Source organism: Podarcis pityusensis (assembly GCF_964106645.2).
Source record: "Podarcis pityusensis genome assembly, chromosome: 4".
In the NCBI taxonomy this organism is placed as follows: domain Eukaryota; kingdom Metazoa; phylum Chordata; class Lepidosauria; order Squamata; family Lacertidae; genus Podarcis; species Podarcis pityusensis.
The window spans coordinates 86,998,407-87,013,687 of NC_138027.1; the positions used below are offsets into that span (position 1 = coordinate 86,998,407).

Here is a 15,281-nt window from a genome sequence, read left to right on the forward strand (position 1 = left end):
TGCTTTCTAATGACAGTCTGTCCTCTGGGCATTGTTCTGGCTCTTCCATGATTTCCCAGCTTCTCCCCTCATCTGCCTCTGAGCTGTGAGCTCCCTCAACCCCCTGTTGTAAATCTATACTGTCTTCCTCTTCCTCCTCCCTGGAAGGGTCAGAATGGGGATGCTGTCTCTACCATTCCTCCTCTGCCCAGTCCCTGACAGATATTCTCTGTGTCTGAATGCCCCTGAAGATTAAGGAGGAGGAAGCTGACAGGCATTGACAGACCCTGGACTGGATATAAATAGGAAGGCAGGGAGGCAAGAATTGATTGACGCCAACACGTAGTTGGTGAAGCAGTGCCCCATTTGCTACCTTCCACTGCCTCTGGGTTTCTTTATAGGCAGTGCTTAAGTGATGAGCCCAAACTAGGCTTGAGTGAAACCGGCATGCTCCAATAATCCCCATTCTGCGGTAAAAACTGAGCGGACCAATTCCATCCAACACCACCTCTCTCATTACAATAGTCCCCAATGTCCAGACATGAGAAAAATGAGCACTGCACGGTTTATTGGATACTTAATGGTGTTTTGGGTGTTGGGTTGCAAAATATGTCAAGAATAGCAGCCTGGAAAGCGGCAGGCAGGCAAGCCGGTCATCCTACAAAGGTTCAGCTAGGAGTCAAGCAGTCTATATGCAGTTCAGCCTGCAGCTAGCAACCAGTTAACTCAGACTGTAGAGCCAGGAAGGATTAGCAGGTCTGTAAGGTCGGATGGGATATTATTGGCTCCTCAGGTCACGTGACGACTGATGGATTGAATACTATAGTACACCCTCTTGTCAACTGCAGCAATGGTGATGGCTGATGTAGCACAGGAATGAGCAGGTCAGCCATTCCCAACTGTAGAGAAGAGGGTGCCTGGGTTTTATTATAAAACTGGGTCCGGCGACGGGATTCCATTCAATTCCTGAGTTTGAGATACTGGTCTTCAGTCTTGTACATCCCCTGTTTATTCCATCAGTGCTGCAAAACCTGAAGTCTGTGTACACTGCAGGAAGGTGTCTGAGCAAGCCAAGAATGTGTTCTCCTCTTATGGCAGAAGCAGATTCACACATGGCTCCATTTTTGCTCTTCCTCCCAATCCATCTTGAAACGCTGTTGGGAATGGTCCAGTTGGTGCTACAGGACGTATGGCTTTAATGTTTTCCTGCAGATCAGTAAATATATGTTGCTGATATACAGCAGATCAGATGCACAAATAATGCAGCTTAAAAAAATAAATGTATTGAAACTTGGGTGTTTTCCCCCCTCCTTAAAGGACTGCATTATACATCCCTCTCATTCTTGTTCTGTTTCTGGAAGGTTCCTTGTGGCTTCCTGGATTTTGGAGACATTCCTTTTCCTTCTCCTTTGATGCCAAACTATTTTATGTAAGTTCTGAGACAATCAACTTGGCCATCTCTTTGTATGCAATTTCCTTCTGATTTTAAATTTGTCACTGGGGAAGACTTTTTCTTCCCCTAAGCCAAACAGCTGTTTTTTATTTTATTTTATATTTTTCTCTGGTTCTGCCTCCTCCACCCCCTCCTCCCCAAGTGGTCAACTTCCTTTTTTGGAGTTCATTCCTTTCTTCCCCCTCATATCAAAATAATAAAATACAGATTACAAATGGAATGGGATTTGCTTCAGTTAAATTCTGTTGATTCCGCCATCCTTGCTTCCCCTGATCTGGGTCTATGCCTATAGTAATAATAGTCATCATTCCATTTTTTGTTGTAGCGCTTCTTGAATTAAAAAAAAGAAAAAAAAGACTGCTGTGGAGGAAATATAAGTCATGCAAATCTATCTTGAGTCTCTAATTCAAAAGCCCTGTTTCATTTATTTCTAAAAATGTAACCTATTTTTCTTTTTAAAAGAGAGAAAACCCAAAATGACTTACAATAAAATGTAATCCGTAAACGAACCCCTGTGTTGCAATATAGACAAGCTGAACAATATAACACCACACGATGGTCAATAACAATGGCACTAAGCACTATTTATAGACTAATACAAATGATCAGAAATTTCAACCAAAGTTTCTAAATCTTCTTCACCACTCACAGCAGAATAATTCAAAAGTTTGATATATACATAATCTGCCACCAAATATTGCTGGAACAGAGTTCATCAGTGACTACAGTATCATATGAGCACTGATCCAGAGCATATTTTCTACAGTGTTTATATTTGCTTACATGTAAGATTGGCTTGTTAAGAAACTGAACTGCATCCTTCTCATATTAATTCTTACAAGTCTGGCTGATGAAGAATTGATCAATATTGGCTGATGAAGCATTGAATGAAACAGATGGTTATTCGGAAACTCTGTCCAGGCGATATTGGGTGACAGATTATGTATATATCGAACTTTTGAATTATTCTACAGTGATTGGTCAAGATTTTGAGACTTTGGTTGTAAATTCTGATCATTTGTATTAGTCTATAAATAGTGTTTAGTGTCATTGTTATTGGCCATCGTGTTGTGTTATATTGTTCAGCTTACAATAAAATGTAGCAACCTTAAAAACCACCATATATCCACATTGTAAACTCTCATCTTGGCAATGAGAAAGTTAATGCTACCCTTCATGCAAAAGCTTACCAAAATAGGAAAATTTTCATTCTCTTCTGGGAAAAAAAAGTGTTGGGTTTAGGTGGGTCTTTCCTGTAGGGAGTTTAGTAGACGTTGGACTACTCCCTTGAGACTTCATTCTGCACCAGAGATTAAATTTTGAGTATAAGGTGATTCAATTTACTTATTTGTTCATTTAACAAAATGTATATACAACTTACTCAACATAAAAACCTCTAAGTGGTTTTCAAAGAACAATCTAAAATATTTTTTTTAAAAACCCAATAAAATCAAACACGTGAACATAATTGTTTGTATCAAAAATATAAATAAAATCAGCAGATGAACTCAAACCTCATGTTAAACTTGTTAAGCAAGTAAAATTAGAGAACAAGAAGAGACAGCTTTCAAAGAGGATTGGAAACCATTTGTAGATTATCTAAGAAATCATTGTAAGAATGTTAAAACACTAGCCGGTTTGGAGTAAGCTCAGCAGTAAAATAAAAATAAAAATGCAATGTGAAAAAAATATGGAGGTATGAATAATTAGAATAAGCAGAATATGCAGCAGAAATAAACAATTTGAGGAAACCATGGAAGGGTGGAAGGGAAGTTGACTAAAATAAAGTATTTGATGAATTGATTGAAATAGGTTGAATTTTCGTTTTTCTTTTCTCCTTTTTCCTCTTTCTTTTTTCTTTCTTTTTCTTTTTAAAATTAGATGGTATTTTGAAAAATCTATAAAGAAAACTTTTTTAAGAAAAGAAAAAGAGATCTGAAATCTTATGTGATGAAGTTGCTAAGAGTAGACATCAAATCTGGGATACCCCTGGCTGAAATGTCATCTTGGCCACAAACACAACAAGCAGATTTAGGCAAGCTACCGTTTCCCCTGTGTAAGTTCCCCACCTCCAATTTAATGATGTGCAGCAGAATGGGGACCAGGTAGGATGGAGCTGCCATGCTAGTTTATGGACTGGTGGGTCTCTGTTGCTTTCCTGGAGGGTCAAATTGGTGAGGAGGTCAGCATGGTGCAAATGAGCTCTGGCAGTGTCCTTCCTGCCACCATGAACCTCCTGGTAAGTGACAGCAACACACCTGCCAGAAAGTAGCCCTGTCGTATCCAGCAAGCTACTTATGAATACAATCCTGCTCCTAGCAGGGATGGAGGGGAAATCCACCCTGAATGGATTTCTACACAGCTTACTATGTTGAGCTTTGTTTGCTTGCTTGTTAAATTTACACACTGCCTCAAGGATTTCAAGGTGGTCACATGGTTCTCCTCCCTGTTTCATCCTTGGCGACTGGGCCAAGGTCATCCAGTGAGCTTTGTGGCTGAGTGGGGATGATGGTGCTATGGACACGGGTGGCGCTGTGGGTTAAACCACAGAGCCTAGGACTTGCCGATCAGAAGGTCGGTGGTTCGAATCCACACAACGGAGTGAGCTCCCATTGTTCGGTCCCTGCTCCTGCCTACCTAGCAGTTTGAAAGCACGGCAAAGTGCAAGTAGATAAATAGGTACCGCTCCGGCGGGAAGGTAAACGACGTTTACGTGTGCTGCTCTGGTTCGCCAGAAGCAGCTTAGTCATGCTGGCCACATGACCTGGAAGCTGTCTGCGGACAAACGCCAGCTCCCTCGGCCAATAAAGCGAGATGAGCGCCGCAACCCCAGACTCGGCCACGACTGGACCTAATGGTCAGGGGTCCCTTTACCCTTTACCTTTACCTTCTTCTTGCATTGGCCACCCAAGTTATATCCAAGCCTCTTATGCGTTGTGAAACTTAAACAAGAACAACACACAAAAGAATTCTATACAAGTTAAAAGTAAAATTGCATGCAAAAAAAAAGAGGTATATCATGCATATAATAAATATAACAGAGTCAATCCCATTCGGTATTATATTTCTGTAAGCATAATTTCATGCATTAGTAACTGAGAGCTTTTTATAGTTATATGAAATGTTGCATGCATCTGTTCTTGTGCTGGTTCCTTTAGGAACCTTGCTGTGTATAGCAGGATTATAGTGCATATAATATGCAATAATTCATATTTTTAGCAGAACCAGTAAAAAAACAAGTCACTTCTAATTAAGATCAAGGAGGAAAACAAAAACTAGAAAACATCCATGGGGATAAGTTCAACATGGAGATGATTATTATTTTTCTTTCTTTTCTTTCTTCTTTTTTTAAAAAAGCCCCATCCCTAATTCCTAGTAACTGTAACATTGTCAGTCACCATGACTACTTGCGACCTTTTGTTCTGGAACGTGTTGTCATTGTTTTTATTTCTATATTTAACGAATAAGCCTAACAATGAATGTGATCACTGTAAGCCAGAGGTTTCCACCCTTTCTGAGTTCATGGCTCCCTTGACCAACTCTATTCTTTCTGCGGTTCCCCTGTGGGGCTCAGGAACCCAGTTATGTCACCCCTTGCCTACAGAGCTGCCAGCCTCTCACCCTTTTCACCCTTTTCGAACACCCTCCCTTGTGGAGTGTTCCCTCAGCCTCCTCTCCTCTCCTCTGGGCAGGTGCTGCTGCCACCCTTGGTCTCTAATCTGCCCTGCCTTGCCCCACAGGGGCCTGGGACTTGTCTGTCCATTCCCAATAGCAAGGGTTGGTAGACCAGCTGGCTGGGCTCCCTCAACTACTTGCTTGCTTGTTTACTCCAAGGCCGCCTCAGTTCCTGGCAACCAGCAACATCTGACCAGCCCCTGAGACACCATTCGCCTGCGGTGCGCAGCTTGTAGCCAGAGCTGCTGCAACAAACAGTTGTGCAAGCCTTTGGGAGGCAGAGACGCAAGAGCCAGTGTGGTGTAGTGGTTAAGAGTGGTAGACTCGTAATCTGGTGAACCGGGTTCACATCTCCACTCCTCCACATGCAGCTGCTGGGTGACCTTGGGCTAGTCACACTTCTCTGAAGTCTCTCAGCCCCACTCACCTCACAGAGTGTTTGTTGTGGGGGAGGAAGGGAAAGGAGAATGTTAGCTACTTTGAGACCCCTTAGGGTAGTGATAAAGTGGGATATCAAATCCAAACTCTTCTTCCTCTTCTTCTAGGGTTACCAGACGTCCTGGGTTCCCAGGAACAGTCCCCAGATTTGCAAATCTGTCCCCGGGAAACATGACAGCGGCAGCCTCAGCAGCCCAGAGCCAGCTTGGTAGCGCAGTTGGGTTTGGCTGGCTTCAGGAGCTGTTCGCTGCTGAAGGGGAACCGCGGATGTCCAGCGGTACAGATCTCCTGCCCCCTTCCCCCTTTGTTTTGCTGGATCGGGGGAGGCTCAGGAGTCGCAGGCAGACAGCCATTGCCGGGGGGCGGGCGCAAGGTGCACAGTTTCTCTGCCAGGCAAGGTGCAAAGCCCTTCTTTCGCACCCTGTGAAACATAAATGCACAGAGTTTTTTTTAAAAAAACTGGACAATGACAGCCCGTCCACAACTCCTGAGCCTCCCCCGATCAGTCAAAACAAAGGAAAGGAGGCAGGAGATTGGGGGAGGCTCAGGAGTCATGGGCGGGTGGTGCGCTGTTGCCAGGTTTTTTAAAAACTCTGCGCATTTATGTTTCACAGGGTGAGAAAGAAGGGCTTTGCACCTTTGTACAATATGCATGTGTTCTTGGGCCCAGGGTCTTTTGCCTCACCATCCCTACTACTGACTCCCTGTTGCTTCTCAGCTTTAATAATGATGATGATGATGATTTATTTATGCCCTGCCCATCTGGCTGAGTTTCCCCAGCCACTCTGGGCAGCTTCCAATCAAGTGTTAAAAACAATACAACATTAAATATTAAAAACAACCCTAAAACTTCCCAAAAATAAAAATCTGGTAACCGTATGCAAGAGGGCATCAGAGGAGGGTGGGAAAAAAGAAGGACAGAGACCAGTGTTGCCAACGGCACTCATGACCACCAATCAAGGCACCCTGTGTGCCACAGCACACTGGTAGAAAACCTCTGCTATAAGCAGCTGTGCAATTTTGCAGAACTTTTAGGAGAAACTGGCTTTGCTACTCAGGAGGATTAAAGAAAACAATCTTCCTTTCTTTTTTTTTAAAAACAGCACCAACCTGCAGTGCTTAGAGCTCGCCATTCCCCTCCCCTCTTCCCAATGTGTGCAAGTGAGAGCGAGAGCTTTCACAAACTGGTTCTACAGTCCTTGGCATTTAAATCAACTGCCAAGTAGCGCTCACAGTGGATTCTTTGCAAATAACTTACAGTTAACCACATAAGATGCACCGGGATTAAGCTAAACCTTCTTTTGATACCTAATGTGTTATGCTTCCCAGAGCAATTTGGTGGCAGAGACAAACTGTTAAAAAGTGCAGGAAATTCAAATGCATCCCCGAGCGAGCATGGGAAATAGAAAATTCCTATTTGTGCCGCCTCCAGTTCTTTGCCATGTTTCTTCATCCAAGCCAAAAACTGCGTTGCTCAATATTCCACAGTGGCCAGTGAAAGGATGAATGGAATTTAGTGCTCTTTTGTATGCTCTGTGAGGGAAGAGAAAGGGGCACAGTAAAGCTTTTATTGACCCAACTCCAAATCCAGTGTGTCTAACTAGGAAATTGTTCATTCAGTTGGAAGCCAAAAAAGCATCGATGCTTTAGTGAGGCTGAGACAGCAAAATCAATTCAGAAAACAACGGCTGTGTTGAGTATGTTTTTAGGGGAGGGGAGTCTCACTCAGGCTAGCACAGTCTGTGGTCATGAACAGGACAACACACTTTCGCTATGCTAAACTTTATGAAATTAGGATCAATGAGAAACTGCAAGTACGGCAATTGCTGTTGTTTCTAAATCATAATACCAGCTGTAAAATAATCTCATAGGAGCCAACTCCTAGGGACTGAGCTCCCTTCACCCCCCTAAAATGTTTGAGGTGGCTGATTCCCCCAAAATTGATGGACTTTGTCATTGAGATGGTGTGTGCTGTATCTTGTGATTGATTATGTGGGGCAGAGCTTACCTAAGCGCCCAATATTTTATTCAAGTTGACACCCCCTGGATACTGTAACCCCTAAAGTAAAAATCTCCACTCTTTCAGGTCTCTGGTAGACTTAACAGTCCTCTCAGAAGGCTGCTGGATGCTCACTATTTGCTTATCATGGTGTTTCATGGTCTTTCTTGGGCATTGGTCTTCAGCCCTTGCCTCCTGCTTGGCAAATCATTTTTCCTGGGTCACCTTAGTCTGCATAACTTCTTTTACATCAGATGGTCACTGGAATAATGTAGTTCTGAAGCTTGAAGGGAAGGGACCATAGCTCAGTGGTGGAAGAACACTTTTGTTTCACATGCCAGAGGCTGTAGATTTAGTCCCTGGCATCTCCAGGCTGAGGAAGGAAATGAAAAGACCCTCTGCTTGAGTTCATGGAGAACCATTGCAACATTGGGCTACACCAGCATTTCACCAATCTGGTGTCCTCCGGAGGTTTTAGAGTACAACTCCCATCAGCCCTGCTCATCGGCCACACTGGTTGTGGCTGATGAGAGATGCAGTCAAAAACATCTGGAGGGAACAATGTTAGGGAAAGGCTGACCTGGACAGACAAAGTGTCTGACCTGGGAAAAGGCAGATTCCTGATTGATTGCACATTCCTTGCTTCCCTGCCTCCTAGCAGCTTTACAGTCCCAGATTTACAGAAGCCACCCCGTTTCTGATTTGATCCCAGAATGTCCTGCTTTTCCTTAGAATGTCCCTATTTTCATTGGAGAAATGTTGGAAGGTATGGAATAAGACATCCCTAGGGCTTTTTTCCCCTAGCCAGAACTCTCTGGAACTCAGTTCTGGCACCTCTCAGGTGGGCGCCATTGGTATTCTAAGAGAATGAGGGAGGTGTTCATGGTGAGTTCTGGAACCTCTTTTTCTAGAAAAATAGCGCTGGACGTCCCTATTTTCATCGGAGAAATTTCAGAAGGTACGCTACGCTGCTGAATGTATGTGTCCAAATCTAACAGCAAACAAAGCTCATCAAAATCTGATAAACTGCTGAACTATTGTACAGTCCTCCTGGCCCATTCTGCACCTTGCAGAATGGAACAAAGTTATCCCTCGATCCGACATAAAGTGTGTTTAGATATTTGAGAAAAGATATGCTTAGAAATGCATACTTCTTGAGAAAATACGTTCAAGAATACACATTTAAATATTTTGTTAAAAACAACAACCACACAGATGAATGCAGAAACCAGACAAAACATATTAAAGAATGAACATAAGAGGAAATGAAATAGACCTATTTTTCAAGAAAAATAAGTGCTGGAACACACCACGAATGCCTACCTTGTCCTCTGATAATGGCAATGGCGCCCACCTGAGTTCTGGTGTGTTCCGGTTGACAAAAAGCCCTGAAAAGACCAGAAACAGACCAGAAGTGTATGCATGTAGACTCATTCCACACAAAGAAACCAAAAGGACTTTAAATTTTTTCTTTACCTGGGTGACAGCCTGAGAAATTATCAAGAAATCACCAAGAGGCTCTAACGGTGGAGCCAGTCAGAAAGACAGAAGCAGTAAGAGGGGGCACAGAGACATTTTTATTAAATGTAGTGCTAGGGAACTCATTCTGTTAGTAACAGGATTTACATAGGAGCAGTGGATCTTCTTCCCCTCTCCCATGCCCCCACCCCATCTGTTCCAGGTCCCCACCCCGAACCCTCCAGAATAGACGTGGCTATGGTGTGTGGTTTGGGCGAGTTTCATTGTGCAAAAATAAATCCATGCTAATTGGATACTGCCCAGAGCGTAACCTGCTGGCCCACAAGTTGCAAAGCACAAGGAAATGTGTTTGGAAGCGGTATGTGGTCTCATTTTGTGTGTGTGTGTGTGTGTGTGTGTGTGTGTAAGAGAGAGGATGGTGAGAGAGAGAGTGTATGACTGGGTGTGAGAGAAACCGGGCCCTACCCTTGACATATTCAACATCCTGGAGCCAGCCATGATTTCAGTAATATGTTTAAATAAATCCAAAGGGATAGACTTTCAGCTCCAATTAGAATAAGCAAGATTTCATTTACTTTTGCCCTTCTACTTCCTCTGAACTTCAGCAAAACTCATTTGGTTCTAGCCAAAATATGCTTGTCTCCTTGCCCGGTGTTTTTAATCCAAGGCTTGTTCCGTACGGTCTTTGAGACTCTGAAACGGCATCTCTAAACCAAGTTCCGCTATGCTCTTGCCCAGTTTCTTGAGGCTATGCTTTGCTTTATGCACTCTCTGTTGAGAGCAATTGAACCCAAACTGGATGCTCATGCTGCGGTCATAACTTCAGAGATCCAGCTACAATGGGGTGAAGGAATCATCTGGAGAATGTGCTCTTTCCTATCTTGAGGAGGGTGATGCAGAAATCCTCTCATCCTCACGGAGAGGAGGCGTTGTGATCGGGAACCGTTCCCGTGCGGAGCAGGGGGCGTTCCGGCCCCTGCTCGTCATCATCGCTGACGCGCCATGCCCCCAGGGAGCCTGCCTATCAGCGGCAGGCTCGGGGGCGGGGTTTAGCCGCTTAAACACGGCCGCAGCAGCTCCTTCCCTCATTGCGCTGCCGGTTGCTTCATCGGATCACCCGTCTTTGAAGACTTCGTCGTTCTGCAAGCTTGCCAGTCACAGGACTTCGAAGGCTTCGTTTTTCTCCCCAGCTTATCGGCACACCTTTTTTATGCAGCTAGCAAACAGCATCGCGGCTTTGGAGCGGACTCCTCGGAAGTGGCATCCGCTTCAGCGGCAAGGTTTGGAGGTGTCTGTCTAAGGAATCCAGCGGTCGTGGATCCTGTCCAATGCCCTGCTGGACTGGTGGCCATGGCGCGACCCCCGGTGACATCAGGGGAAAGCTTACAGTTGTATTTGCATCAACAGGCTCCCCCTACTGGTGATTAACCCCCGGTAGACTCACACCTCACTGAGTGGGTGGAGTCAACGTTGCTGTTATTCCAATGCCTAAGCCAATACCTCTCACATGCTGTAATCAATAAAGTTGTGGCCTTTTCCAGCCCATAAACCTATCATACTGTGTCCATGTGTCTTTCTTATCCCAAGCTAAGGGGGCAGGTCCTCGAATCACAAATGAATGTTTCCAGCCAGATCTCTGAACTGAGGAACATGCCTGCATTGTTGCCACATGCTCTCTTCCTTTGCTTTGAAACGACCTCTTAAATTCTCAGAGCCATCACACATTTGGATCTGGAGCATGGAAAGAATGTTGCCAAACAGAGGAGCATCTGAAATTGCTGCTCATCTGTCTAGTATAGTATTATGTACATTGATCAGCAGAGGTCCTCCCGGGTTTCAGGGAGAAGTCTCCCTGCACAGTGATGCCAGGAGATGAACCTCGGAACTTCTGTGGGCAAGGCAGATGCTTTACCACTGTGCTGGACCGGGGGGGGGGTTACCGAGAGGCGTGGTCAGAGTCTGGTCCTAGGTCGAGGGTCTGGAGACTGTCCACCAAGGGCGAAGTGGGGTCCAAAGCAAGAAGCCGGGCATGGTCGGGAACTCCGGAAGAACAGGTCTGGGTGCTGGCAGAAACAGGTTTCCAACAACGTTGCTCCTGCAACCTGGGACTGGGCTGACTGGCCTTTATCTCCTCTGGGGCCTAGGGCGGTCCCGGCCCACAGGTGACCCGCCTCTCCTGGCCTTAGGACGAGCACTCCTCCTGAGAGAAACCAGTTCCCTCCGCCTCTCTGCCCTGAGCCTCTGGGAGAGGCGCACCTGCAGGCAATGGGTCCTCAATCACCTCCGGAGCCAGAGTGGATACATCTGGTGTCTGCTCATGAGGACCCGGCACGGGTGCAGGCCCCTCAGATTCAAGCCCCTGCCCCGGCTCAGCCGGCCCAGGAGGCGTGGACTCCTGTGCAGGCTGGGACTCCTCAGATTCAGCTTCTGAATCAGATTCCCAGGCCATCACAACCACTGAGCAACACCCAAACAGACATTCATAATAGTCCTCATGAGCGAGCCATTCATACAGTCATGAGAAAGTGACATCACAAAGCAAGGAGACTTCAAATGACTTGAAAATCAAACTTCAGATCTTCTTTAAACTGAAGCCATGATCATGTCTTCATTCTAGCCTTGTGAAACAGACCACATTTGTTTCTATTTTCTCCTATGATAACAGATACCCATGTTTGCCATTTCTGACACACAGAAGACCTTATACACGTGGGTTGAGAATTTCAACGCGAGAAGGAAAACATGAGCCCCTTGGCCTCAGTATCTTGTCCTTGCAATTCTCATCCGGCTATACCTCCCCAGTACCCAATAGCATACCATGCAACTATATTGTTTTAAGTGGGCCACCACAGATTTACAGAAGCTGCCCTGACTTTAGATCCCAAACCCAGATGTCCATGTTGGCTCCCGTGCTTTGGCCGTATCAGAGTGCAGGACCAAAAGATGTGCATTCACCCCACGCTGTGTCAGGACAAAAAAAGGAAAAAAATGTAAGTAAAATTTAGCTTCCTGCTGCAAGCCACCACTTCTTCCTCCTTCCACCGCAGCTTTCCAGCTGACGTACTTCTTGGAAGTGACACCAGCTTCTGGAAGTACAGCAGTGGCGGAGGCCACAGAAGCTGTGGTGGAGGTGGCAGCTGTGGTGGTGGGCGGGTGAAGGTGCAAGGGGAGAGGGGGAGCCAAGGAAGGAGCTGGAGTGTGAAGGGGTGCAGCCTCCATTGAGGTCTTGTCCTGACTTCCTTCACTCCAGTGTTGGAGGTTGCCTTGGAATGAACCTCAATCTCCAGGAATCTCCTGAGGACAATCCTAGAGATGTGACAAAGCACCACTGCTGTCTCACACAAGTGAGACAGCATGGGTTCAACTTATAAAAGCAATTGTTATGAGTTGAGGGGGGAGGAAGAAAGCAGGCTGCATGTGAGATCCTACAAATATAAGCTAGGCTGTTTTCCTGGGTTGAGGTGATTGACTGGGCGATGAGCCATTAGGAGAACAAAGGAAAAGGAGCTCTGTTAGATGGAAAATCAGTTGTAATTCGTTAGAAGGATGAAGCCAGAGTTTAGAGTTGAAAGTTGCCATCAGATGGGGTATTAATAATAATAATAATAATAATAATAATAATAATAATAATAATTTGGTTAGAAGAAAAGCTGTATGCTGGACAGGTAGAGAGGGAGCAATGTTTGATTTCAGTTTGAATCCAATGCTGCAGCTATGGGAGAAACAATACCCTTTTGGGTTGCTAATGCTGTGAGTCTATCCGCTGTGAGCTCAGGTTGAAAATATGTATAAATAAACCCAATTGTCACAAATAAACCACAGCCTGTGCTTTGCCTCACTCCAAAAGGAAACATTAGCCCTGGATAAGCACCTGAAACTCCTGGAATCTCACACTGCTGGTCCGCGATTGGGGTGGCGGGCAACAATATTGAGCTCTCACAAAAGATCCTCAGCCAATTGAAATGCAACCTCTAGCCTTCAATTAGAAATGCAAACAAACTGGCTAGCATAACTTGCAAGCAGTCTTCTTAACAGTCTTGCTGGTGTTAAACTGCTGGCATAAAGTAGGAACCGCATTGAAGTGAGTATACAGCCTCTGACTGCCTCTATTTTTCTTATTTCTTATTTTTTAATTTAATTTCTATACCGCCCTATACCCGAAGGTCTCAGGGCAGTTCACATAAAAATACATAAAATCAAAACAACAACAACCCAATACCCGCCCCCAAAAGAGAGCCAGCATTTTAAAAAGGGTACAGAATGTAAATCGAGTCAGGCAAAGGTCTGGTTAAAAAGGAACCTTTTTGCTTGGTGCCTAAAGGTGTATAATGATGGCGCCAGGCAAACTTCCTTGGGGAGAGCATTCCACAGATGGGGAGCCACTGCGGAGAAGGCCCGTTCTCGTGTTGCCACCCTCTGGACCTTTCGAGGAGGCGGCACACGAAGAAGGGCCTCAGAAGATGATCTCAGGATCCAGGTAGGTTCATATGCTAATCTGCCACGTAACCAAACTTGAAAGCCTATTCATTTTGCACAGCAAGGAGGGCCCATCATATAACCTGGGATTTTAGAGGCCCTATCGCTCACCTGTGCTCCTCTTCTACTACACCACTGATGGTAAGGCTTGTCTTTTTGGAATCATGATGTGGGTGGGCTCCCCTTGATGGAAGTGGAAACTGACTGCATTCCAAGCTTGTTGAAATAGTTTGGGTATTTGCAATTTTTTTCTTCCTGAGAAATACTCTTCCTTAGAAATGGGGAATGTGCCTTCTTTCTTTGTCAGGTGTCACTTTCCCAACCAAAATGATTTGTCTTTGAGAAAAGGAATTTTGGGAAGGGTGGCTATCACTGAGAGGAGTGTTCATTACTAGAATTCCTCTCCCCCCACAGCCATTCTTACATAGTTTTAGAATGGCTTTCATCCTTCTTTAAAAACCCTTTACATTCAATAAACTGCCTAACGTTCTTCCTTCCCTTATTTTTACTTCTGATTCATTCACTTTTTGGGGAGGGGTTGGGCAATGTGGAATGTGGCCCTTTCCCGCAAGGACATCTGGCCCTCAGCACGAATAACGTTCCTCATCCCTGGGCAAGATGATGATCTCATATACTACACTAAATATATCTCGGGGGGGGGGGGGAATCAAACATCCATTTATATCTTTAGGATTTAGAATGGAAATCTAAGTAAACACCTGGGACCATTGTGGAACTGTAACAGGACCATTTGACCACCTTCTGATTCTTCCAAGAGTTAGCCTGCCAAGATAATCTATACGGATGGACAGATTGCCAAGATCAGGAGCCACCAAATTAATATTTCTACTTTTTCCATTAATAATGTTGGGCTCCATCTCAGATAAGCACTAGCAATCCTTTTTTAATCAACTTTTTTGAGCACCATCTTGGAGACGCATCAACTGCACTCGATCATAAGGTCAAGTTCATCGGATTAAAAGAACAGCTGAGGTTTTGAAGATAGTGTTTTACACTATTTACATAAAATGCCATAATTTCTGCAGAATATTAAACGCTTTGAAGAAACAGCAACAACACCTTTTGCTAAGAAAAAAACAAACCAAAACCCTTCATTGCAGAACAATGGCAGCTTCGTTTAGACCAAAGAACAGTTTGGAATGCATGAATTCAGCTGAATGTTATCTTTTAGACAGTTTGGTGTAATTATTTAATTAACGGAAATGGAGCATTGTGGTACTGAAGGATTTGAATGCGGGTTGAGGGGTGCTGTGGCTAGCTCATGGTACAGCTCCATTTCAGAGCAATTCACATTTTCAAATAATGAAATGGTGAGTTTTCATGGTTTGCCCTTCTGCACCCCTTTCAGCTTCATGTCGCAATTCAACCAAAGAAAGCCGTCTTTTGCCAGATAGCAGGGACATTGGTTGCTGAGGCAACAGGTTGATTGGGGTGGGTAATGGGGGTGGCGGAGAGAGTAGGCCTTTAAAATAAAGATGGCTCATTTCCAACTTTTTCCCCTTCTGGCAAGAAAACAGTGCTGTGGACTCCTGAAATCAATAAACCTGTTGTTTGCTGTGGAGATTTCACTTGGATTTTCAGCATTAAGCTGGGGAAAACAAGACATTTCTGTTATATCATTTTAAAGAATTTGAAAGAAATGGATAGTGCATTGAGATTCAATTTAAAATAATTGATAGGAAAACAAGAAAAAATGCTGAAGGTCTCAGAAAACACCATCTTACTTAAGATACAGTTACTGGGCTTTGTGACTTGCAGATT

General features: G+C 44.6%; 1 protein-coding gene across 6 annotated transcripts in view; it reads right to left on the minus strand.

Annotated features, from left to right (window-relative positions):
• LOC308475863 (uncharacterized protein) overlaps positions 1 to 15,281 on the minus strand; it is a 95,005-nt gene that overhangs the window by 37,952 nt on the left and 41,772 nt on the right. For 3 of the 6 annotated variants that reach the window (XR_013985424.1, XR_013985426.1, XR_013985427.1), the window contains one exon: positions 2,623 to 2,732. The exons of 1 other annotated variant lie outside the window; for it this stretch is intronic. Coding sequence is in view for 1 of the 5 variants with exons in the window: in XM_081003343.1 (XP_080859469.1) it covers positions 8,868 to 8,932 (65 nt within the window). In the remaining 4 variants the exon portion in view is untranslated. Of the gene's footprint in view, positions 1 to 2,622; positions 2,733 to 8,867; positions 8,933 to 15,281 lie in introns of those variants that run through there. 2 more of the 6 variants (XM_081003343.1, XR_013985428.1) reach the window with 2 other exon arrangements.